Source organism: Equus asinus, unplaced genomic scaffold, assembly GCF_041296235.1.
Source record: "Equus asinus isolate D_3611 breed Donkey unplaced genomic scaffold, EquAss-T2T_v2 contig_803, whole genome shotgun sequence".
NCBI classification, from domain to species: Eukaryota; Metazoa; Chordata; class Mammalia; order Perissodactyla; family Equidae; genus Equus; species Equus asinus.
The window spans coordinates 2,102,944-2,129,241 of record NW_027225520.1 but is presented as its reverse complement, the minus strand read 5'-3'; the positions used below and the strand labels follow the sequence as shown (position 1 = coordinate 2,129,241).

At 53.6% G+C, this 26,298-nt stretch overlaps 1 protein-coding gene across 1 annotated transcript; it reads right to left on the bottom strand.

Annotated features, from left to right (window-relative positions):
* Positions 1–9,105: 9,105 nt before the first annotated feature.
* On the bottom strand, positions 9,106–12,548 carry LOC139044353 (ral guanine nucleotide dissociation stimulator-like). Its single transcript, XM_070503789.1, has 7 exons — positions 12,522–12,548; positions 11,675–11,743; positions 11,157–11,231; positions 10,538–10,570; positions 10,039–10,160; positions 9,742–9,833; positions 9,106–9,407 (listed from the first exon to the last, which is right to left on the bottom strand). Exons 3-7 carry the CDS (start codon positions 11,172–11,174, stop codon positions 9,346–9,348), a joined length of 327 nt encoding a protein of 108 aa, XP_070359890.1. The 5' UTR covers positions 11,175–11,231; positions 11,675–11,743; positions 12,522–12,548; the 3' UTR covers positions 9,106–9,345.
* Positions 12,549–26,298: the final 13,750 nt, after the last annotated feature.

The window sequence follows — 26,298 nt, the reverse complement described above, 5'->3', positions numbered from 1 at the left end:
TGATCCACGTGGTGATAGAGTTGGAGACATCAGTATGAACTTACTTTAGCTGAACATAGACACAGAAGGCTGTGTATAGATATATTTATAGGTGTTTGAATACACACAGGCTACTACACACAGATATATTTCCCTGCTATGTCCGCTGAAAGAACCTAATGCCCTGACAGCTGCAAACACACCTGGTACCCAGGTCTTAATTCTAATACCACAGTCCAACAAAAGGAAACAGGGTTCCTTGTAGAAATAACCAATTCTAGGATTCGAGAAGGAAATGTAAGAAAATGAGACTAAAGTGTCATTCAACATAAGAAAGTCATGAAATGCTACTCAAAAAAAGCCAAGAATGCTGGGGGGACACCAAAGGGACACATCGACTAACTGAAGGAGCTCTCAATCGCCAAAGCTGGAACAACCTGAGAAACAAAATAAATAAAGTTGTTGGATTATAATCTGGAGAATGTATCAATATCAATACTGTAACAATGTAAATAACTGAATAATAAGGAAATGAAAAGACACAAATCTCCTGTGCGGGAGAATACCAATGATTCACTCGGACATTCTGCTCTAAAGGAGGTCGAGGCTAACTCTCCGCTTCTTAGGCACGGGCTGCACAGACAAAAGTCCCTACAAAGGGCACAGTGTGGACAGAGGGGACAGAGTGACTGTGCAGGGGAGACATCTGACAAACGCTGCCTCAGCCAGGTGACCAACATTAACATCAATGGGGGGAAGTCACAGGGAGAGCATGGACCCTTGAAATGATGAGATGAAAATGGCAATTTACCTCTCTGATCTTCTTGTCCCAAATCCATAATCCCAATCTAATCATGAGAATAAAACAGACAAATTCTGTTGGAGAACATTTTACGAAACACCTCACCATTACTCCCTAAAACTACCAAGTTCTTCAAGAACAAGGAAAGCCCGAGAACCTGTCACAGCCAGGGGAGGCTAGGCAGAAAGGACTAAATGTAGTGTAGGATAGCAGACAGGATGTGTTCATAAGAGCAGAAACTGCGAGCGGAGCTGAGGGAAACTCTCTGTACTATCACAGCAAGTTTTTGTAACTGTACAACTGTTCAAAAAATAAAGTGAATTAAAAATCAGAGTACTAGCGAAATGCAAAATACCTGGAAACCATGAGTTCTGAACATGTCTCCAGACTCCATTATGTGCCCTGCACAAGCACTGTCACTACAGTCACATTCTTCATGAAATAGGATAATGATACCAAATTCATAGTTTCTGGGAGATTTAAATAATGAATATAACATTTCTGGCATTGTTTCTAGTAAAAATTCACTACTTAATGGAAAAATTAATCGGAATTTTGGGATACATTATTTTTCACCCCTCAGAGACCCGCTCCTCTCCTTCCACTCCCAGGGTTCCCGTGCTGTTTCCGTCCCTCAGTCTCTCTCACACTTTGAAAGCAGCAACAGTCTGTTCCTCACATTGACCTGGGTGACTTTTCCACAGAGCAGACCTGATCATGGCTGTCCCCTCGCAGGAAACCTGCACTTACCGTCCACTAATTTCAGAATCAAACCACAATCCTGTGGCCAAAATATAAGGCTCTTTCTTAACCTGACTGTGTTCTCTCTGACCAGGCTCATTTCCCACCCTCTGCTATGCAGTATTGGTCAAATAGGAATAATCTGCATTACAATGTCGTATTGCAATTTTATACACACACCTTCCAGTCTAATTACCCCCTAAACGTCCTCCTCTCCCGGCTCATCCTGGAGTGCTCCCACCTCTCGATCACCTGGGAGAATTCCAACACCTTGTTCAAGGCTGAGCGCAGTCACAAGCTTGTCTGTGAAGCTTTCACTAGACTCTCACTGAAGAGTCAACTTCTTTGGATAGACTTCACCAGAGTTCAATGTCACCTCTGGATATTACAGTTTTTTACATCTCCCATCATGTTTAGCCAATGAGTGCCTTGTGAGAATAAACAGTGTCTTAGTCATTACTTAATATCCAGAATAAGATTTAGTGCCTACCATACATCAATTGCTGGGAAAAAAAAGATTTTTTTAATGACTGCAAAAACAAACTATTGAAGGAGGATAAACAGACATTCCCAAAATGGGAGACAAAGAATAAACCATGAAAGACGGAAATACTATTGAGGAATGAAGACCCCGTGATGAAGCACAGACACTGGAAAAACAGAACAGAGAAAGAAGCTTGATTCCTGAGTTTCCTTCCAGAATCAGTCTGTACTGGCAGGACTTGGTGTTACTACATTCTCTCTAACTTATTTTCCCTAGTGATGCCCCCAAAGTAACTACCAACAAAAAGGCTCCCTCACACCATCACACGTCCCCTCAGCACTTGTGAAAATGCCGTGCTCACCTAGACGTCATCACAGAACAGCCTGAGAGCACCGATCCACCTTCCTCCGTGGACGAGTCATCGTGTTGGAAGTCACGCCTCTACGAAGGTCAAATGGCCCCTCCTGGGCCCTTTCTCACTTGCTGTCAGCCAGGTTCTACGCTTGACACAGCCCTGCATCATCTCATTGGCTTCACAACTGCTGCAGCGCTGAACACAACAGCAAGCCGTTACCCTGTAAATATCCGTGCAGATCGTTCACGCAGATGCTAGCGCTGAAGTGACAGGAGTGCTTCACATGGTGACCTGTTATTAAGTCCAAAAGTTTGGTCACGGTGCCGACCCAGAATCTGAGCGGCACCGTCAGGAGGCAGAGAACACCACCTGCGGCCCCTTCTGCAGAGAAAGCCTTTAAGCGACCTCCCGAGACACCTTCCCTTCTCCAGGGAGCAGAGGAACATCGCCTCGTCTACTCAGAAACTTAATGCCAATCACGACACGCCAGTTGCAACAGCATAAACAGCAGCAGGACCCAATGGTGACAGGAAATAACTCTGCTTCCCTCTGCAACTGCTTTATGATCATAGACCAAATCCTTCCCCAAACCATCCTGCTCAGCATGGCCTCAAAAGCAAGGGGCTGTCGCTCTGAACTCCTACAAAGAAATGCTGCCCTGTGTTTCCTCCGACGCTTGCAAATTTCAGCCTCTACAGGCGATCCCAGTAAAACAGAGAACAAGAACAAGAACTCAGGAGGCTCTTCCACTGTCCCCCAACCCACCGCCCTCCCACAGCCAAGCAGGGCATCCCGGTCGTTCCAGGACAGGGAGCTGTGGGGAGACGGGAGGCGTCCACACCAGGCGAGACACAACCAGGTGAGTCGCGGGGAGGCAGGTAGAGAAGCAGGCGGCCTCCCGCTCCCTCCGCCCGGACTCAGCCGGCTGTCCCTCCCTCGAGCCCCTGAGAGCGGGGAGCTCAGCAGGCTGCCTCTCTGAGCCTCAGACAGCCGCCAGGACGGCCCCGCCATCGCTGGGGAGCGGGGACGGAGGGGACGGAGGCCCCGAGGAGCCCTGTGCAGCCCGCGAGCCCCGCGCCCCGGCCCTCGAGGACAGCGCCCCGCAGGCCTCAGCGGACACGGCGGGCCAGGGCCGCGCCGCCGCCCGGAAGGCTGTCGGGGATCCGTGCCCGGGCTCAGGGCGCGTCTCCCCTCGGAGCGGCCCTCCCGCCCCGCTGCGGCCCTGCCCGCCGTCCTCCGAGGGCCTCCTCGTCTCCGCGGAGCCCCGTCAAAGCGCTCCCGCCCGGGCTCCCCGCGGAAGCGACGCACGGACCCCGGGGGCCTCGCGGGCCAGGGCGGCACAGACCGTCCTCCGCCGGCTGAGCGCCCGACGCGGCGCGCGTTGGACCGGCCGCTCCCGCCCAGGAGGGACGAGGCCTGGACGGGACAGCCCCGCGCGCACTGGGCTGAGGGGAACCGGATCGTCGCGGACGCCCGCGAGGCCCCAGCTTGCCGGCTCTCCGCGTCAGGCACGCCCCTCACGCCGGTCTGAACCTGCAGCCCCTTTCACCGGCTCCACACGGTGGCACCGCCACGCCTGACGCGGACGTCTGGGGCTTCCCCATTGGCTCAGGGGCGGGGGGCGGAGCGAGTGAGGAGGCGGGGCGAGCGGGGAGGCGCGGAGACAGAGGAGCCGGGGCTGCAGCCTGCAGCCTCACAGGGGAAGGCCAGAGAGCATAACTCTGAGTGACAGGCAGAGCGGGGAGGCGGGGCGAGGGGGGCGTGGCGAGCAGGGGGCGTGGCCACAGAGGAGGCGGGGCAGTCGAGCCGCCCTGGGAGGGGAGACAGCAGGAGCGCGAGGAGCAGTGTGAGCGGAGAGGCTGTGCCCCCTCGGGAGCAGAGCGTGTGAGGAGGCGTGGCCAACAGGACGACCCGTGGGGGCGGAGCCCAGGCTGGCCAACTGCCTGCTCACAAACGCCTGGAGCCGCGCCCCTCCCGCCCGCTGCCTGCTGGGAAATGGAGTCTTTTTTTACTGGAAACAGAGAAGCTGCGTGTCTCTGCCCCTTGGCCTTTGGGAAATGTGGTCCACAGTCGGACCTTCGGATCAGATGCCACAGCCCTCCATGCCAGAAAATCTCAAATGAACATGCTAGATCATTGATAACTCTATGTTTAATTTTTTCTAAGCAAAATTCACCTTGAGGTGGAAAGTGGCTCCACGAAGTTGAGTTTCGTCACCCAAAATAACTGCAGTATTTTCCGTATTCTGCCTGCAGGAACCAAAACACACTTGTTTGGGTAGGTTTCCCAGGTTTTCCCTGTAAATCGAGATGAGGCAGTAGGTACAGTCCCGGACAAAGACAGAAGAAAAGAGACAAATCCATTTCCGGCATCCACGACCTCTGACTCTGTCTTGACCCTAAAACAGAGGTTTTCAGCATATTGCTGCTTAGGAAGACAGAGGCTCGACACAGGAATGTGAACAGCAACAACCAGAGAAAGCTTTGTGTGCTCGCCCCTGAGGGCTTCCTCAGGGACCCCATGTGTTCTTAGATTTTTCCTAGGTAGGAGCCATCCTTCTTTGTCTCTTTGTATGCCCTGGGACTTTTGGCAGAAAACTTACCATTTGGAATATTATGACGTGACAACTAGGGAAATCATGTTCTCCCCCTCCCCAGCATTTCTGGGGGATGCTGACTGCAATCGATGGTGATAGTTTCTTTAGGGGATACTCTGATCCAACCCTGAAAGTTCTGTAGTGTTTGTCATGTGTGGCCACTGAACACTTGGATCTGTTAGCCTAAGGATCTTCTAGAGATCCTGAGTTCAGTGGGTCTTCGGATGTCCTCCTGGGGAAACAGGGCGAGGGAACACTGTATGTGACGGGGAGAGCGACTGTCTGCTTTGGTGTAGAGAAAGAGCGTGGCAGACTGCATCCAGTTCTCCTTTCATTCTGGCACACACAAGACTAGGTTTCCTAGCCCTCTTGGTTTTCGAATGGATGTGTGGCTACTTCTGCCCAAGGCATCACTTTTAGGCCAAAGGAGAAAGGAGGGTGTGTAAGGCCCCAGGTGCTCTTTGTGTCCTTCAGTGGCAATGGAAGAAGGCGTGAGTTTCAGATGGTGTAGCAACAAGGTCATGGGGTCTCCATCAGCCTTGCCCAACGAGACTTGGGAAGCAGGGTTCCCTTCACCCCGGCGACCAATGTTTGATGTAAATCTGAGGAGAAATACATCTTGAGTCATGGATTTCTTAATCATTGCATTTAATTTCTTACCAGAGCATTACCTAAGGTTGTCCTGAAGATTACGATGACCTACCCTCTCAGATTGTCTAAAAGGTGATTCTCCCAAAGCAGAATTTCGTGAATCTCATGTTGCTATGGTCAGAAGTCGTGTCTGCTGATGGCTGCTTGTCACATATCAGGGCCCTGCCAAGAGACTCTGAGTCTGATGGGGAGTATTGCATGTGGAAAGTGTATGGAAGTGTTCTGGAGAGATATCCCTATGGGAAGGTAGCAAAGCAGAGATGGTCGCAGGAGAAGCTGAAGCCCAAGCCTGCTGCCACTGGGTCTCAGCCAACCCTCAGGGATCTCTGGAGCTGGGACGGCCCTTTGGTGTTGTCCCAAATTGAGACAAGGGAACCAGGCTTCTTACTCTCTTATCTGCCAGACATGGGCCCCTGGCTGTCCCTGGGGAGGGCTGCATCCTCGGATTAGGCACTTTCCTACACTGTGGGAATGTCCTGTGAGGGACAGAGCTGTGAGCTGTCCTCAGCCAATATTCCCAGGAGCTGTGGGGTGGATGCCTTGGCCTTGAGCATGAGTCTGGGCTGAGTCTCAATGTTTCAACGGCACTTCTCCTTCACCGTGGTCTTCCTTCCCAACCCAGTTAACAATCTCCCCATGGGAGGATGTCCCTGGGAGGACTTATGTAGAGCTCTGCCTTTCCCTGTGATTGGCTGAGAGAAAGGCATGGGGGAAGACCAGAATCTCTCTCTCCAGCATTCAGACCCTCTTACCTGGGGGCTTCTGGAGAGCTCCAGAAGGGTTCCGACCTCGGCTGACAGTGCTGAAGTTGTTCCTGTAACAGTGGCCACGGATTTGCTGTAGTCGGGCGCTTGTAGTTAGGGAGAGTCCGATTCCCTCCAGAGAGCCAGAACAGTGTGCTCTCCAAGGTCTTGGCATCACAGGGACAGGCCTGGTAGACATCGAAACCCAGGGGCAGCTTGGCGAGTCGAGGGGCGTCCTCGTTGGTCTCCTCAAGGGTGAAAGAAAGGCCAGTCTATGCTGGTAATTCTTCCAGACACACCTAAGCCAGGGGGCAGCATTCAGGAGAATGGGCGAGTCATGCCATTCAGGGACAAATCCTAAACCAAGCCTAGGGAAAGGCAGGGTTCTGGACTCAGGTTACCCGTCCAGAGATGCTCCTTTCTTGGCAGATAGAGGGGGTGTGAACATGGTTCCCGGGGCTCTAGAACCCCCTGGCATGGCTCTCTCACTGTGATGAGGCAAATCGTGTCCAAATCAGCAAGACAGGTGTTCAGGGCACTGTGAGTAGGGGGAGACGGCATTAGGCTGGATGGTATGGCTGTCAACTGGACAGATTTTTTGTTAGCTCCCATAAATGGAAGATGCATCTGTGCATGGACCACACGGCAAGATGTTCTCGAGGTCCGTGAGTGAGGAGTACAAACGCCGTCTCATCGACCACTTTGGAAAGACTGAGTTGAATCCCAACGTGGCCTTGTTTTCGCTTGCAGTGGAAGCCAAGATGCAAGCATCCATCCCCACCTTAGACCTGGAATAGTTTAAATGGCACCCAACTTACCAGTTCCTCAAACATTTTGAGCATTTCCTGTCAAGACCATATTCACCTGAGGCATTTCAAGGGACTCACATTGTTACTTTCTCTTCCCCTAAGAGGAAGCCAGTTTTGGTAACTTCTGTGTGCCTTGAACAAGAAACATTTCATCCAGATTTGCTAATTTCTTTCCTCGTGGACTTCCACAACCTACTTCCAATTTGGAAACCCAAAGATGGGATGAATGGTGCCTCCTGTGTCCACAGCTGTACTCCCACAACAAACTAAATATTGCTACCTGCTGGGTCGGCTCTCAGGAGCACCCCAGTCCCGGAGGAGACTCTCTTGGGACACCCATGCCTTCATCCCAGCCCTGGGCTAGCCCTGGGACCTGCCACGACTCTTTCTCCTCCGAGGGACTGGACAGCCTTCCCCACCTTCCTCTGGCAAGTCTCTTTGCTGGGTGGCTGTGCCGCATCAGCAAAGACCTGGGCTGCCAGGGACCAGGATTGATCCTCAGCTTCCCGCTGTGCTGAGACGGCCTCCCTGGCAGAGCCCAGCCTGCCTGTGTCTGAGTGACACTTGCAGCCACCAGGAAGGAGGGGATAACTCAGAAGTGCCAAGCGCTTCACCCTGCCCTTGTCTTTCAGGCTCTTTCCAAGGGACGACATTGCAAAGGGTGGGTGGTCACGCTTTCGCTCCTGCTTCTGGACCCGGTGCTCCTGTTGAGCTCAGAGCAGTGTCTGTTTAGCACCCAGATGGGAAGCATTTCAGCATTTCCCTTGGTAAGGCTGTGTCCACGCACATCCACAGATCATCAGGTTACTGACATTCCCCGCAGGACCCCCAACTCACACCCTTCTTAGGCCTCCTCTTTCAAAGCTCCCAACAGGAAAGGCACACATCCCCATGACAGAACCACAGCACAAGACTGTGGAAAAGAACACAGCCAGCCGAGGGGCTGCACACTTGCTGGGCTCAGGCACAGCAACGACTTTAGGAAAATCACTAAAAATACTCCAGATTGTGTAAATTTGGGACTGTCTGACACCACGGGCCTGGGAAGCACACAGGCGCAGAAGTCACCCTCGGCAGCAGGGAGACTGTAGGGTCATTCCTGGTCAGGATGATGATTAGAAAGGCTGGGGGCATCTAGGGAATTTCTGCCCCAAGATAAAATTGTATGCAAAAGTGCAGAGATGCTGAAAATCCTAGCTCACAGGCAGCACTAGGTTTATGGAGGGAGACCTGGCTGAGGCCCTAAAAGCTGCATCCCACAGCTTTCCCCTTGGATAGGCAACAAGCAGGAAATGGTATTCGGAGTCAGGGACCAGAAGCCCAGGGGGATCCAGTCTAGGTCAGAGGTGAACAGGGAGCCCCTAGTGGGCCCGAGAAGGAAGAGTCCTGCCTGCCCATGGTCCATGTCCGCAGGACCTTCCTCTGGCCTCATCCTCTCTATGTGCACGTTTTGAGCTTTTGACGGTATTTTCCCCACTTAGAGCTGAAGCCATTGCGGAGACTGAATCAGAAAACAAGGTCCTAATCTGTGTGCAAGAGAAACCGGGAAAATGTTCCCTCTTCCGGCAGAGTGTCAAAAGGCAGCCACTGTCCTGGGCAGGACGTGTGCTAGGGACAGGCACGTGCTACTTTGACAGACACACCCAGCTTAGTGGTTGTGGCTCTGGCTGAGAAAACGCCTCCAACCGCTTAGTCCCAAGAGGTCGGAGGGGCCATCTCTGCTCCTGGACAGGGTGAACCACACTGCAATGATCCTGTCCTCGGCGGGAGGGGCACTTGGGCAAGTCCTTCAGTAGCCAGGGAGGGGACTGGCACTTCTCCCTTCTCCACATAAACTGAGCCGCTCACTCTGGGAGATTTCTAAATTCGAGGAGGAATGTGAGTTTCTGGATCTGGTTTCCATGAGTGCTGCGAGCGAAAAACTCACACCTCCACTCCCAGGATTAGAAAGAAGCAACAATTTAATATAATACTCAAACGGAGCATTTACCATTGACAACAAAATATGGCCCCGCCAAATAGGGAAATAGGTGCTGGGCAAAAGGGGGGAGGGGGAAGAGGGGTTGGTGCCTTCTCTCGTGGCCAACAGGGGACCCCAAGAAACGGATCACAAAGTTCTCCTCATCAGAATCAGGGGAGGTGGCCCTGTGCACCCTGAGTGTCAATGCTGTGTCCCCGCTGTAGCTCAGCTGGTCTCAGGAGGGTCATCGACCACCACCACTGGGCCCTTGGTTGGGGGTCTGGTGTCTGGAGAAAGAGAGGCATTTCCTGAGCGACCTGCCCTGGAACCACAGTGCACACCCCATCCCGGCCCCCACTGCGCTCTGTGCTCCAGCCCTGTGCTCAGTGCTCAGTCAGCCAAGAGCACCCCATCTGTCCCTGACACAGGGGCTGATATTTAGCATCACCCACTTCACAGAGGAGGAAACCAGTCCCAGAAACGTGAGTGCAATTGCCCAGGACGGGACTGCTCAGCAGTGGAGCTGGAACCCAGGGCCAGCTGTCTGCCTCCCCAGGCCCACGCTCAGCCTGAATGTTTCCTGAGCCCATGGTTTCAGCCACTGCCGGTCTGGACACTCACTCTGGCCTGAGCGGTTCTTCTTGCCTTTGAAGAAGAGTCGAATCTTTCTGACCCAGTGGTATCGGGGCTCCAGCTGGCAGGACAGGCTGTAGCTACAGGACAGAGCGGAGCTGGGAGCTCTCAGGAGCCACACATCACATGTGCATCCTGGAGCCTGCCAGCAGCTGGGGTCGAAGGGCCCCAGGGGTCGCCATGCAATCAGATCAGGGGCTGACCATGGAGCAACGGCCATGGGCTCTGGAGCTGGTCAGCAGAGAGAGGCTGCCCTGCCCTCCCCCAACTCCTGACCCGACTCACCTCTCCTCCTTGCTCAGGGGCTCCACGGCCTGGAACCAGGCCCCAAAGTGCTCGTCGGGCTGCACGGTGTACAGATTTGCAGCCTCCTGGAGCAGCTCGATCTCGTCCATCAGTTTGAATTGCTAGGACAGAGCAAGCACAGGATGCCCACAGGGCCTGAGTGGGGGACCCTGCAGGGCTCGTGGAGGGGGTGAGGAAGGGGGCAAGGGGCCAGTCTGGGGCCTTTGCCCACTTGGGAACCCTCCCTCCCTGCGATTCCAGTCAGGGCTTGCCTGCTCTCACACTTGGCCCAAAATAGCTCCTCCTCCAGGAAGGAGTCTTTGATGCCAGCCCTTCCCCCACCCGCCAATGCCATAGGATCCCTAGCTCTGTATATCGAACTGTGCAAATAAATGTCCCAATCCAAATGGGGATTGGGCCAGAGGGGGTCCTGCCCACTGCGGGGGGGTCTCTGATTTCCAACCCCCACCCTCCCCACCGGGAGGCCGCAGCCGCTTACCTCATTCCATTTCCGACAGTTGAGCACATTGCCCTGGAAAGCAGACAGCCGCAGTCCATCAGAAACAGCCCCCTTGGGCCAGCACTAGCCCCCGTCCACACCTCTTGCAATGTTGCACTACTGCCAGTGGGCAGGCCCATCCAGAGCCCGGACTTGGACCTGGGCCAGTCTCTGGGCTCCAGAGCAGGGGGCGCAGAGCAACTGAGGCAACAGACCTTGTGACCCAACCCTCTCTGATGACACGTGGGGAGACTGAGGCCTCAGGCAGGAAGGGACAGCTCAGCCTCTGATGTGCTTCCTGACTGGGAGGGGCCCGACTTCTCTTCCCTCACTGGCAGGGCCAGAGGGAGAGGCTGAGTCCAGCTCAGACACCACCTCCTGCGGCCACACAGTCAGGCAGCTCTGAGCCTCAGCAGCCCAGGGAACCTGGACGGTGGCTTATGCAGAGCCTGCATCACCCACTGGGGAGATGGGCCTGACACCCTAACTCCCACACGAGGCTGGAGGCCCTGCTGAGAGGACCTTTGCCAAATGCAGAGAGCTCAGGGCTCAGGACAGGACTCTCTCCTCCCCACCCTCAGGAGCCTGAGCCCCCGGACCCACCTCCAGGCTCACTCACCTCCACATAATCCTCCATCGTAGCGTCCAGCAGCTCCAGGGAACGGAAGAACGTCACCAGGGAGGGGACGACACCCTGTGCCGCCATCGGGATGGGCATGTTGATGAGCTCCCGCTCTCAGGTGCCCCCATGAACCTTCCCCTGAAACCCCTCAGCCCAGCCTGCTGCCCACCCCACGCTCCCACACAGAGCAGCCTAGGATCGTCGGGACACCCCAACACACACAATTCCCTCCCCCGCTTCCGTCCAGGAACACCAAACTCCATCAGTCAAGTCCCAGGGCTGGCTGTTGGCCCCTCCCAGGGGCAGTGGCCCCTGCCCTTCCCCACCCCAAATCTGCCCTGCTGCCAGCCCTTCCAGGCCTCCTCCTGCTCACTGCCACTGCAGGCCCGTCATGCTTGGCAGCCACAGCAGATTCGCCTGAGGAGGAAGGCCCCTCTCCTGAGGGAGGTCTCCAGCTGGGAGGGGGAGCCCCCTCTCCTCTGACTCCTGGGCCCCTCCCCCACAGTCACCCTCACCTGCTGCCGCTGCCTCTCCTGGGCTCCCTGGCGGGCCCTCTCTGCAGTCTTTAACACGGAGGTCGCCTCCTGTCGGGGCCGAGGACAGGGTCAGTGCGCCCATACTCCCCTCCGCATGTCCCCCAAGGCCCCTGATCTCAGACCCTGGCCATCGGCTCCAGTCCCCTGCTGCCTCTGCTGCTCCCACCTCCAGGGTGCTCTGATTCTAGACCAGTCCTGGCTCCAGGACTCAGTCCTGTGTGACCTTGGGCCTGCCCAGGCCTCCCTGGCCCTCTTTCCTCAGCTGAAAAGTGTGAGGAGAACGTCACCTGCTTCCAGGAGTCTCCTGAGGACTCAGAGTCATCTGCGTGTCATCACTGCTCTCCTCTCACCTCTCGAGGAGGAGCCGGCACAAATCTCCTCCCGTTCCTGTCCTCCCTTGGATGGTAGCACCCCGCTGGGAGGCCTGCACCGCTGATCATTTCCCTCCACTTCCCAGAGGAGGAGACGGAGGCCCCCAGAGGGGCAGTGACTGGCTCAAGGACCCACTGGGAGAGGCCGCTCCCCGTGCCAGCTACAGGCCCTGTCCCCGCTGCCTTCACCCCAGCCCTGGCTCCAAATCTGACCAAGGCCCCGACCTCTGGACTCCAGGGGTGTGTCCAGACCCCAGCTGAACAGACAGGGAGGGGGAGGGCAGGGTGTCTTGGGGGACCTGGCCGAGTGGCCCCGGCCTGCCTCACCCTCACGGGGCTCTCTGACCCCCAGCCTGGGCCGAGCCTTGCCATAGCCTCACCTCCTAGGATCCCCTCGGGATGCCCCCCTCCCCTCTCCTTCTGGCCTCCTTCCAGATCTCCAGCCTCCAGGTTACCTGCACCAGCAGCTCCCTGCTCACGCGTTTCTCTCTCCTGACCCACTTCTTCCAGGTTCGAGAACTCTCCCTGCGGGGTGGGGAAAGAAAGAAAGAAAGAAAGCAAGAAAAACTGTGGGATGCTTGAAGGCAAGTCCCATTTATTTGAGAACCCAGCAGATCCAAACTGCCTGGGACCTGGATGAGGGATTTCGCTGGGGTGCTCTGAGCTCTAAGGTCCCCATGGGACTGCGGAGGGGCCTCTCCTCTTGTCCCTTGGGGCCTCCATTCCCAGATGTCCCAAACAGATCTCTTTGGAACAGTGTTGGTTTCAGCTGCATAGAGGCTTCTGTTGCTGCAAAGGAAACACCTGAGAATCTCCACCTGGGCTCAAGCCAGGATCTGGTCTGGAAGGAAATGAATCCCTGGGACGGAACTGCTGGCCGAAGGGCGCTGAGAGACTCAGAGACCCAGCACCCAGGTCAGTCCCTGTGCCCGGCATTCGCTGTCTCCCAGGTGGTCTCAGCTGACTTTGGGGGACATGCCGGCCCAAATCAGGCTGCCTGGGCCACCTCACCCTCATGGTGCTTGGCTGGAGAGCAGACCACCCACTACCCACCTGGAAACTTGTCCCCAGGTGTCTTGGAGACGGGCAATGGCAGGGCTCTGCAGGGCAGAAAGGATTGTGTGGAGGGAATAGAAGTTCCCGAGGCATCGGCACTCCTGGGGAAGCGAAGAGATGGAGCTGTGAGGGGGAGCTGAAGCTCTGCTGCCTCTGGTTTCTGTCCCCTCATGGACTTCCCCTGTCCTGGAGGAGACACATGTCCAGGGAAGCCAGGGAGGGCACACCTGCCACCCGACGAGTAACACTGCCAGGCGCAAGGATTTGTAGCTCAGCACAAGGGAGGAAGTGAGCTTGTCCCCACTGGGACCTCAAGTCAAGGTCAACGTGGCCCTGGCATGAGGGTCAAGGGACAGTCCAGGGACTAAGACCCCAGACTTCAATCCTGAGAGCAGAGAAACAAGAGGCAATTCTCACGCATCCAGACAGGGCGTGCCAAGGCTTACCTCAGCCACCCTGATCCACAGCTCAACCACCCTGGCCCTGTCCTGTGCTGTCATGCTCGCGTCCCCAAGGCAGGTGACGAGGATGCAATTGGCCACGGTGTTGTCGTGCATCACAGTGTCACGGACGGTGGGTGCCAGGTAGTCTCGTTCCCTGTTGTCGCGCTCGGACCAGATGGAGCCGAGGCAGTGGGCGGGCACCAACGTCTTGAACAGCTCCTGCAGAAGATTCGGAGTGTCACCCGGTCCTGCCGCACCCCAGCTCGGCGTCCACAGTCCCCCATAGGACCAGCAGGGTGAGATCAGAACTGGAGCTCAGGAAGCAGAGCATGTGGCCTGAGGCTTGTGGGAGTCCCTGGGTTTTGTCTGTGTCCACTGAATGCACCCAGTCCAGGATGACCCCGGACTCAGGACTGTGGGGAAGGGAGGGGACATTTGCTCCCAGCCCTGTCTCACTTCCTCCAAGCTCCAGAAGGCAGCCCACACATGCCCACCAGAAGGGCCATCATCCACCCATCCCAGTGCCCCTCGGGTCCCACTCCCCATTCCCATGCACATTCCCCCCGAGGCAGGGACAACCCCCAGCTTTGTTTGACTGTCTCCACTGGAGTCAATACACATCACCTTCCTGGTAAGTGCTGAGGCTGTCCGGGCCACCTGCGCAGATGGGGGATCCACCCAAGGACCTGGCAGCACTTCAGTGAGTGCCCATCCCCCACCAAAGGGCCAGACTCTGCCCACCTTCCACTCTCTCCCACCTCATTCATCGGCACAGCCACCCTGTACAGCAGGTGCTGAGTGTCCGTCTCTACCGTCCCCTGTTCGCTAGGGGACAGCGAAGGCTTGGGGAGAAAGAAAGCTGCCCAGGTCACAGTGTTGATAAGGGAGGGAGCAGGGATTTGGACCCAGATCATCGGAATCCCGAGCAGGGAATGGCAGGTGTGGGGCGGCTCATGGCACCGGGAAGGCAGGGGCCACCCACCCCGCGAGCTCCTCTGCTCACCGCAGCCATCCTCGTCAGCTGCTCTGCCACCAGCTGGGGAGGGAAGTCCAAGATGTTCGGCTTCTCCTCCCGCAGCTGGTCCTCGGTGGTCACGGCCCAGGGGCAGCTGGGCTCTGAAGCTGCCTTTAATGATGGCCCTTGCTCTGGTCCTGGAGTGGCTGACTCAGGGGCTGCTGGCTCCAGCTCTACCACACGTGGTGAGACTGGAGGTGCAGCTGGCTCCAGCCCGGGGGATGGCACTGGCTCTGGCTCTGGAAGTGGCAGGAGCTTTGGAGCTTGCTCTGGAGGAGGATAAAGAGAAAGTTTCACCCACACACCTGACAGTTTCTATGCCTTTCCAAAGATAGGAAGGGCTCCACTGCCTCTAAGGGAACGCTAGCCCATGAACCTCAACACAGACAGTCTTCCCAGACTCCAGTCCCCTCACCATTCCGTTCGGCCTCAATGGCCTTGAGATGCTCCAGGTGGCCTGGCAGAAGGTAGGCATGGCCCTCCACGTGGGAGCCACCAAAGCTGACGTGCAGAGTGGCCAGCTGCAGGGTCCAAGAGGGAAACCGCAGGGGCTCCCTGCAATCCTGCCCTTGGCCCAGCCAGGTTCCCAGCAGGAAATAGATAGCACTGCGTGGAGGCAGATGGGCCAGAGAGTCAGTGGCCTGGCCTTTCCTTAAACACTGCCCTCCCAAGGCACTCATGTTAGCATCTGTGCCCCTGTGCCAGACCCTCCCCCTCCAGAGGAGGGCCCCATCCCAGCCCTGAGCCCTGGCTGGCTGTCCTGGCTGTGGCAGGCCTGCTCATCCAGCAGGCTGAACACAGAGTCTGTGAGAGTCTCTTGTTCCCACCGATACTCTCCTCCCCAAGGGTCTGGACACAGCCCACCCAAGCCCTGCATGAATGTGGGCCACTGGAATGAAGACTCCAGCAGACTTGGGAGCAGCTTGCTCACACACCTCCTACTATGGACCTGGCGGTGGTGCTCACAAGGGGTGGATGTGGAGAAAGGGAGGCAGGAGGGGCTGGGACTCTGCTGGGAGTGGGTCTCTAGTGAACAACGCAGCCCAGCCTCCCTTCCAATTCTCAAGGGGCCTGGGACCCATGCACAGCTCTCTTTGAGTCCAGTCCTGCCGGAGTGGAAGCCACCAGAACTCAGCCCTCCCATGGGAATCACAAGATGGGTGAGATGCAGGGTTCTCCCAGGCCTGACCCGGCCACAGCCTCCATCCTCTCCCTGCACCCTGTTTGCTAGAGACAGGAGGCCGTCCTTCTCGACCCAAAGACCACTCACTTTGGGAGGTGGTCCTGTCCTCCAGCATCCCGCACGCAATGGGCCAAGCTGCCTCCATGTGTCCCAAAGGGGATGAGGGCATCGCCCGGGATGGAGGGTAGATGGGACCTGTGAATGATGTCAAGTGTGACTGTCTGACTCTCAGATTAGAGGGGAGGGCCAGGGAGGCTGTCTGCTTCAGTCACTGAGTGACACTTAGTGTGTCCAGAAGTCCTGCTCAGAGTAGGTCCTTCATAGACATTGTTGAATGATCTCCAACCAGAACCACCCCGGGTGTCTGAGTGGGCCGGGTCCCCTCTGTGGCCCTAGAGATCCCTAAGTGGCTACACCAAGGACAAGCACCAGGACCAGCTGGATGGCATCTCAAACTCCTTGACAGGGTGCTCTCCAGGTGCTTTTCCAAACTCAAAAAGCCACAAGCCAGTGAAGGGAGAGGAAGACTACTTTCCATGGGGGACAGAGAAATAATCACCACCAGCAACCACAGCATGGCCCACCACCCTCTCTGCAGAGCCGGGCACCAGGGCAGCACCTGGAGGGCTGATCCCATTCATCCCTGGGAGAAGCCTAGCAAGTTCATCCTCTGCCACCCCACCTTTCAGAGGAGCCAACTCAGGCTCAGAGAGATGCGGTGACATTCCCAAGGCAAGACACACAGCTGGCAGTGGGCAGAGTCACCACTGTGCTGAGGAGGAGGTGGGCAGTCACCTGGGAAACAGCTGGTCCAGCACCTGGTGGGCTGTGCTGGAGCCTGAGTAGCTGCAGAGGGAGGTGATGACAGTGCAGAGGACTCTGCTGGGGAAGGCTGGCAGCACAGTCTCTGAGAGCCTCTGCATCATGCCTGCCTGGAGGCCACGCATCCTGCAGGCCTCAGTGACAGACAGAGTGGACTCATCTTCACTCTGGGTGGGATGAGGAGGGACACAGAGTCAGGGTCACCACTGCGAACCACCAGTGTTATCGGGGTCTGCAGCTGACCCAGGAAATCCTAGCCCCTCCCAGACATCTGCGACAGGAGAGCCAGGGGTCCCAACTCAGCAAAGTTCTGCGCTCTCAAAGTACAATCTGACTTTGGTCCTGCGAAGGATTCCACATTGATCTCCCTCAAGGCCATTTGCTCGCTGAGGGACAACAGAGCTCCCTCTGTGAAGAGCACCAGCCCAGTGAATCCTCAACAGACACCCCTCTCTAGAGAGGAGAACAGAGGCTTTGGCATGCCAAGTGGCTTCTCTAGGTCCTGTGGCTCAGAACTGAGAACCGCCCAAAGTGAGGGCTGAGGGACATCCCCTCTAACTGCCTGAGGCTTCATCAGACCCTGACCCGGAGGGAAATGTTATGTGGCCACCTCACCCCTCCCAGGTCTGGAAACAGTGTACAGGGCAGTGACACGTTCTGAGAATCCCTTTGACTTCCAAACACGCTGATGGTTATTTCTTTTACATTAAAGGGAGTTTGGAGACCCTCGTTATCAAGGTTTCATTTTCAAAAAAAGGCAAAATTCAAAGATACTCAGGGCCTATTGGGAAGCGACAACGACAGCAACGTTTTCTCTAATCTTCCTAGGAAAATGCAAAGAGTTCCCTCCTACCCTCCTATGCAGCTGGTGGGGAGGAGCGGAAGTCCAGATTCCTTTGGGAATGGGACTGTGGGACATTCATGGGGGACAGCCCTGTTAGGGTCCCAGGAGAACGGCAATTTGAGGTTGGATTCTGGGCCTGCCCTGGTCATCTCAGGGGCCTGGGTGGGAAGACCCCTCCGTGCCCACTCTCACCTCAGAGCAGCCCTGGTTATTGATGATGGCGCGGTGCAGCTGGTCCCTGTCCAGGGAGATGGAGTACCCGAAGCCATCCGCCAGCTCTTCCACCACCTCCTGCGTGCAGCTCTGCAAAGACAGTGCCCGAGAGCCGGGCCGGGATGTCTCAGGCACCTGCCTCGACTTGGCCACAGGAGGAAACCCCCGCACAGATCAGGTACCGAGCAGCATCTGCCTAGACCTCTAGCCAGGGAGGGAATGAGATGACACCTGGAGGGCTCGGGACTAACCTATGGGTAGAGGAGCTTGGTTCCCAGCACCCACTCTCCCATCCTGCTAGCCACCACCTAGGCTGGGAACACGACACACTGCCAGGCTTCCAACACCGAGCAAATGGCTCCTGCCCAGGGTGGGTCCCCGCTCAGCACCGCCGTCCCTCTCTCACTCCCCTCCGACACACAAGGAGGCTCAAATTGTTGTGCGGGTGGCATCCAGTTGTGGCCTAACCCTGTTGGCTTTCCCTGTGTTACCTGAGTCCTCCTCCTGCCAATTGGACAGAGGTGGTGCAGGTGAGGGGCAAGTCAGTGTCTATAGTGACTGAAAAGGCTCTTTTTCTTGGCCTTCCTGAAGCCAGAGCCTCCACAACTCGGGAGACAGCAGGAGAACATCCTCTTGTCTTCAGTGTCACCACTCAAGTGGGCTCAATAGGATGCTATGTCTAGAATGTGGGCGCCTGGAGACCAGTGTGCTAAGTTCTGTTGGGGTCTGTCTCCAAGGAAGTGAGGTCACTTCCTCAAGTTTCCCTTACCTGGGCCCCTTCCTTCAATCACACCCACCAAAAACCTCTCTGGGATCTTGGCTGCTCATCCTCCTTGCCCATGTCACCTCCAGAACTGTACACAAATAGCCAGCACAGATCCCAACACAGGACCTTGAGATCGAACCAAGGTTCCAGCTTGAGGACATGCAGCTGAGTTCCGACCTCTTTTTTCCTACAAGCTCTGTGTCCTGGAAATGCCCATGGGCCTCCCAGGGCCTCCTCAATCACCCAACCTGCACGATGGGGGTGAGGCCAGAAATAGCTCCCTCAGGACGTCCTCAGGTGTAGAAGAGACAATAGCGACAACACCTGTGGTCTGGTTTGCATGTGTCTGATGCACACACTTAGAGATGAAAGAATGACAAGAAGGGGTGGGATGTAGTGTGGAGTACCCCTCAAAACAGGACTGGGTTCCAGCTGTGTGACCTTGAGAAAGTCACTGCCCCTCTGGGCCTCATTCCCAGGTCTGCACCTTTAAGAGGTGGAAATTAGGGGAAATTCAGATACTTCCATTCACTGGCATGAAACCTTGCACGGTCTCCTGTTTGACAGAATCAGACCCAAGTGCCTCGTGTCGGCCTATGTGGTGGTCAGCCTCCACCATGGCTCCTGGTGCTCACTGTCTTCTGCTGTGCACGTCCTTGTGGAACCACAAGTGGTCAGGAACTGCCTTCTGAATAGAATGCAGCCAAGGTGATGGGATGGCCTGCAACCCAGGGTTAAGAACAAAAAGCCTGGCCCTTCCTTCTTACTCATTGGCTTTAGTCCCCTCCGTCTTTCCCTCCTTCTGTTTCCATCTCTCTCTCTCTCTGCATCTTATATCTCTGGAACTGGGGGAGCAAGTGTGCATGCTTTCAGTTGTCCTATGAAGATGTTCCATAGGAGAGAACGGAGGGAATGATTGGCCAACAGACAGGTAGGAACTCAGACTTTCAGTCCAAACAAACCCCGTCAACATGCATGTGAGTGAACTTGGGAGCAAACCCTCCACAAGTCGAGCCGCAATATCGCCGCAGCCACTGCTTCACAGAGACCTTGAGGCGGAGGCACCCAGCTAAGCTGTGCCCCATTCCTGGCACACAGAATTTGTGAGATGTTAAGGATTTGTATTTTCTAGGTGCAATGTCTTAGAGCAGTGTCATCAGAGAGCGACGGGAAAAGCACAGTCTGCCAGTTCCTGCCCTCTGGCCCTGCCTGTCCCCATCTACCCTCCTCTCTCTTCTCAGGCTCCTTCCAGCTCCACTGCCCTCTTTCGGACATTGTCTGGTCAGACCCACTTCTTCCTGTGAGCCTCTGCGCCAGCGGTGCCTTCCCCCTGACACTCAAACTGTTCCCAGACACAGGCAGGCGTGCCTCTCATCTGGCACCCTGCTCACAGCAAATGTCACCCCTATGATGCCTTTCAGAGCCTCCCAGGCACAGGCTCCACTGTCACAGGTCTCCCACCTGCAAGGGCATATCATCATGTCCTCCTTCTTGGTCTCATCTGGATAAAGTGAGTCCATGAAGGAGGGCTTTCTGCTTGGCGGACGAGGAGGCAGCTTCTTCTGGTTTCCTCAGGATCATGACTGTCTCTTCTGGGCTGAATGTTTCCCCTCCCAAGTCCATTGTGAAAGGAAATTCTCATTCCCTTGCTTTCAAGGGTCTGGTTTCCCCAAGAACTCAGGGAGACTGGCCTCTCCCTGTAATGCGGCACCAGCCCCTACACCCAAAGCCAGAAAATTAGCACCCAGCTTGAAACACCACCAGATCCTGAAGTCAATTCCTGCTGAGGTCCCACATCCATTTTGTAACCCCATAGTATCTCCTGATCTCACCTTTCCCCTAAGACACAGCTCCCAGCCTGCCCTTGGCTTCTTACAGGAACAGTGGGATTTCCCAGAAGCACTCCCAGACTGGGCAAGAAATGTCTTGAAATGTTCTCTATGTATTTTCCAGGACATGGGATATGGGGAGAAGTCATTTTGGTTGTGTATGTGCAACAGTTTTGATGCGAATAGCATCTTTTTCAGACAGAGATCAAAGAGTGGGGCTACAGGATGTAACAAGAAAATGGATACACTGAGCCAACGTCTTCATGGTGTGAAGTCATAGGGAGCAAAGAAGATGGTTAAGAGCAGAGAATATGGAGCCACAACTTATGTTCAAATTCCACCTCAATCACTTCCTAGATATTGGTAGAGGGCAAAGTACTTACCTCATTGGTGCCTCAGTTTCTTCATCTGTTGTTGGCAAGAAGGATAAGCGTACCTAATTTGTGAGGATATGGAGAGTGCTAAAGGAGTTAATGTTTCAAAACACTTGCAACATCCAGCACATTGCATGCCCTGTACGCATACATTACAAATGAAATGTAAATGTTCTTCTGAAGCTGTCTGTTTGCTCCAGACGGGAGACTAGGGGCTGGAAGGATGTAGACAGCACTCCCTGAGACAGGATGAATCGATGAATGAACAACACTGTTGAAGGCATTACCAATGGCAGATCCGCCTCCCTATGGACATTCCCAGGCACAATCACACCCAAGCATCCCTCCTCCGTCCTGCATCATCTTCTGGGATTCTATCCAGGAATCACGGGGGCTTCTTGAACCCTGGGACCCACACCCACCACAGGTTCTCTTCTGTCTGGCAGCAAACCCCAGGCCTTGTCCTAATGGCTGCAGCCCACAGGCTCTTCACTCTGATCCTTTTCTTCACTTGAGGGAGACGTGTCATTCCCAGAGCTGGGCACACAGAGTGTCAGCCTTGGAGGAAATGCCTCCCTGGCCAGTGGCAGGTGGAAGAGCGCCGTGACGGAGTAGGATTTGTGGAGAGTCCTCCAGGTGTGGTCAGAAGGGGCCCAGCCAGGGCATTTGTCACCAAGGTCTGGTTGGTGGACCTTGGTGACAAAAGAGTGGTGGGGACAGCATGTTTTAGAGTTCCTGGCATGAGACAATCCACAGGATGGTCATGAAGTCAGAATCAGCCTAATGAGGTCCAGCTCAATGCACTGTCATCTGTTCCCTGACTGGCTCACTAATCCAGGAGTGATTTACAAGGGGGATATTCGTGTTCTACCATCTTTTCGTTGATTGGCAGGAGCTAGTATTCTTTACAAAACTTGTGTATTTTTACATAGGAAAGGATAGGTGAGTTCTGTAACAACCCTTCTTGCAAAGTTCTCACTAACGTATTGAGTCTCTAACAGAATCCACCGCTGGGAACTTCACAAAAGATCCTGACCTTTACTCTCTGGTTTTAGATCTTCCTGATTGGTAAATTTTCTTGACTCCTGGCTCCTTTCCTGAGGTTCGTCCACTTAGAACAATGTAGGACTGCAACCTCTTGCCACTTGAGAAGTAGTGGTTCAACTCTATGATGTTGGTCTTGCTTTCTAAGTGTGTGTGTGTGTGTATGTATGTGTGTATGAGACTGTTTTCTGCATCTTGCCACGTGGGTCAGATTGACTTCTTTCCTTGGAAAAGTTGTCCCTAACCACTTTCTCTGGGCTTCATTTTCAAGTCTTGAACAGTGCTGTCCAACAGTAGAATTTCACACTCTATCTAATGAAATTTAAACTTTTTTTAAATACTGACATTTAAAAAACTAAAAATAAACAAGTGAAACTAATTTTTAATGGTATATGTAAACCCATTATAACCAAGATATTACCATTTGTCCAGGCAATCTATATAAAAATTAATAGTGAGATAGTTCACATTCTTTTTTAATTGGGATCAACAAATCCATTTACATAGTCTCCATTTGTAAGTTGAAATTGTTTACATACGTGGTTTCTGTGTCCCCCACTCAGAACCTGGGCTGACGTGTTAGAGAGGAAAGAAAGCAGAACAGGCATAAGTAACGATCACTGTCAATCCAGCTCAGCACGAACACTCACCACTGACAAAAAGGCTGTCCCTGAGCAGGGAGTAGAGGCCCCTCGGGGTGACATGGTGGATCAGCTGGTTCAGCACCCAGGAATGCTGCTCTCTGTCACATGGGGTCTCTGTCACACTCTCCATCATGAGCCATGGGGTCAGGGTGGTAGGTGCAGGCAGCTTCCATGCTGGAGGCTGCCCCTTCCTCCGCAGGCCCGGGGAGAGAGGAATGTGGGGACTCTAGAGAGATGTCCTGAATCCTCTGATAATGGGGGCCAGAGGGAGGGAGGAGCAAATTGGCAGTCAGTGGAAATTGAGTCAGTGAAAATTGGAGCAAATTGAGTCGGTGAAAATTGGGGTGGTCACCGAAAGTGTTCATGACTCTCAAATGCTCAGAAAAGGGACTTCCCTGAGGGAGATCAGTCTACAGCCCAAGACAAGGGGCCCAGGCTGCTCTTCTTGAACAAGGATCCAAGCAGGGGAGGAGGCAGGAGAAGGACGAGCAGGAGAGACAGCAGGTTGGGTGCGGCTGGCTGGGACTCATCCTGCCGGAAGCTGCTGGCACCAGGGTCTCATCAGGTGCTGCAGGACTCTCTCAGTGGAGTTCAATGTGGCTGAGCTCTTGCTCATGTCTGTCAAATACTGGATGTTGGAGATGGTGGAGTTGAGTGTGAGGGCCTTCAGGTCGTGCCCCTTGGCTGCAAGAAGAGAGGGAGAGAGATGGCCATCACTGAGAGCTGGGCTGAGACCAGATCAGAAGCCTGAACTCAGTATCATCTGTTGCCTTTGCTCCCAGTGGAACCACCACCCAATGCTGCGCTCATCCAAGTTGAAGCCAGCATATCTCTCAGCTCCTCCTCCCTCCCCTGCCGGTAACACCAACTGCACCTACAGATTGCTCCTCAATGCATTCCTTCTGTTCATTCACGTCCCAGGTAGGTCTTATCTTTTCTCACCGGAACCAACACCCTAACATGCTCACTGGATGCATTGTCTAAAGGATGTTCTCTGCCTTGAACATTAGAAGCATTTTTCTGAAATGAAGATCTCACTAGAACACTCCTGCTCTAGCATCACCCGTGGCTCCCTAAGGCCTTCAGGGTTAAGTTCAAACTTCTTGACGTGGCACTCAAAGCCCTTGCACATCTGGCTCCTGCTGACTCTTCAGCCTCATTGATGCATTCACTCTGAGTTAGGCTTTGTGCTTCAGGCAAACCAAATTCCTGTCAATTCTCCCATACACTATGCTGTTTTTGCCTACAGGGCCATTGCTCATGCAATTTCCTCTGCCAGGAACATGCTCCACACCTTATTTCCCTATATAACTCCTACTCCTTCTTAAAGACCCCAATTGGGCAAAACTCCCTCCAGAGAGCTCTTCCAACCCAAAGGATGCCAGGTGCTTCTCCTCAAAACATCCCACCTTGTATTAGAATTTTCTGTGACTTTCACAAGACCAGGGGCTCTCTGAGGGCTGCATCAGATTGAAATATTGCTATAATCCTTGTGATCAGCATGCTTGCCCTCAAAGCAGAATTGCACACCTCGGCTTCCCAGCTGCCCAGTAATAATTGTGCAGTGGAGTTGTGGGGCTGGAGAGCTCCTCTGGGGAAGGAAGAGGGGCCCCCCTAGGCCTGTGGTGGCTTCTGGTTGCTCAAGCAATGAGGAAGTAGGCAGGAACATGCTGCCCGGCTCAGGAGCTGTGGAAAGGGCTGTCGTCTGGGAGACACAGAGACCCCACACAGTGGGTGAAGCCCCACAGGCTCATCTGCACTCCAGCAGTGGCTGTCCCAGGACAACCATTCACAGGTGAGCCATAAATGTGAGTGACAGAAGGAGGGATTGTGTGAGTAGAGGGATGTTCGAGCCTGTGAGTGAGATGAACCCAAGAGAGACAGTGTGCTTGAAGAAGAGAGAGACGCGACAAAGAGATAGGTAGAGGCACAGATAGAGGGGATACCTGGATGGACAGAGGAAGAGCGGACAAATGGAGGGTCACAGGGAAAGCAGGAAGAACAAAGACAAGGAAGAGAAGTTGAGACATGGGAGGAAAGAGGATGGAAGGAGAGAAGAAGGACAAACCGGCGAACAGGCAGGAGGACAGTTGGACAGATTGATACCTGGACAGATGCTCGGGTGGATAGATGGAAGGAAGGAAGGAAAGAATGGAGGGAGCGAGGGAGGCAGGAATGAAGGATAGGAGGAAGAGAGGAAGGAAGGAGTCTGAGAGGAGGGAGAACTGGGAAAGTCACCTGCCCACGTTCAGAGGGTGCTTTAAAGGGAGGGTAAGGCTGAGAATACAGGACCCCTAACTCCCAGGCTTGTGTCCACCTGTCCCAATGCTGCCTGTTATTACTCGTAGAGACGGGCATATGGATGTAAAGGAAACCTTGAGCCCTACCCTCACAACACACAAAACTCAATTCCTGGACACTTTGACCTAAAGGGGAAAGGTAAAATAATGAAACTTCTAGAAGACAACATAAGAAAACATCCTCGGGACCACAGGGTAGAAAAAACTTCTCAAAGAAGACACACACACACTCTCCATACAAGAAATATCGGTAAACTGGGATTCACTAAAATTTAGGCTTTCGGTTCATCATAAGACACATTACAAGAGGGAATTTGCAAGTCACAGCATGCGAAGAGATTGTCCCAGTTCCAATATTCAACAAAGGATTCACATGCAGAATACAGAAAATCTTCAGCATATTTATTAGATAAAATGCAGTGAAAGAGATACATATTAATGCTGCTTATTTTAATGAGCCACATTTATTTGACAAGGACAGTGAACAAAGCAATCTGAAAAGCAGGGGGTGAAAAACGAACAGTAGATAAACAGAATCCCAGGAGGGTTTGGAAAAAGCAAGAGAAGCCCCTTACATAACAGTTCATTGGCCTTAGAAAAGGAAAGTACTACTGGATTCTGTTAGGAAGTCAGAAAGATTGAAATATCTAGTGGCTTCAGCGGAAAAATAAGATAGGAAAAAATAACTATGATAGTTATTTGATTTTCCTCCAAATGACTTTATCCCTTAGAGAGCAAGGCACTTTCCTTTTCAATCATCAACACATCAAAGTTTAATTTCCCTCCATTTAGCCTTTTTTGTGGCCATAGGTTAGAAGCAGCAAAGGGGCTCAGCAGGCTGAACCAGTCTGCAGACATACTCTGTCCTGTTCCACACTGGCTCACACATGTGCAAAGTGGTCGCTTCTCACAAGGGAAAAGCCTGCAGGGCTGAGGGGCAGCCACCCCTTGGACCCTGTTTGTTAGTACCATTGGAAATTTCTCCTGAGTCCCTACTCAAAAAGGAAGTGGGTGGGGGGTAGAATAAGAAGGCCATATATTTGAAGGAAATAGGAGAAAATATTTCATTGTGAAAGTAATAAATGTTGCTTTTCAGAAGTCATGTGTATGTTGAAAGTCTATGTCTTAAGGTACCACAATGAAACAACGTACACCTCATCTTCTCCCTCTTTTATCTGAGCATTAGGTTAAAATCCATGAAATTCCTAAGCTTAAAAAAACACACAAAAATCACAAGGAAAGTTTTGGAGGTCATGGATGTGTTCAGCACTTGGTTGTGGGGATGATATGATGGGTGTATGCATATGTCCAAACTAATCAATACACATATAGAAAACGTGTGCATTTTTTGTCTATTACTCATACCTCAACAGAGCTAAAAATTCAAATAAATTCCTAAGTTTACTTTTTGAGGGTGCATAAAAGTCAAAATTTCTAATAAAATTCAGATTCTTAATTTCTGAACATAAATAGCATTCCTGCTTTGATGGGTGACCCCACAACTCTCAAAAAAATCAAGAGCAATTGCTACTGTCAATCTCAGTGGAAGTTATTTTCAACACCTCACCCCCTCCTTTACACCTCATTATTTAAAAACCAAGCAAATAGTCTTCAGCTTTTAAAATGAACGAGTAAATGAGGCAGCTTGACATTATACTTTATTCAAGATTTAATGTTAAGTAAAGGAAATAACTGAGCA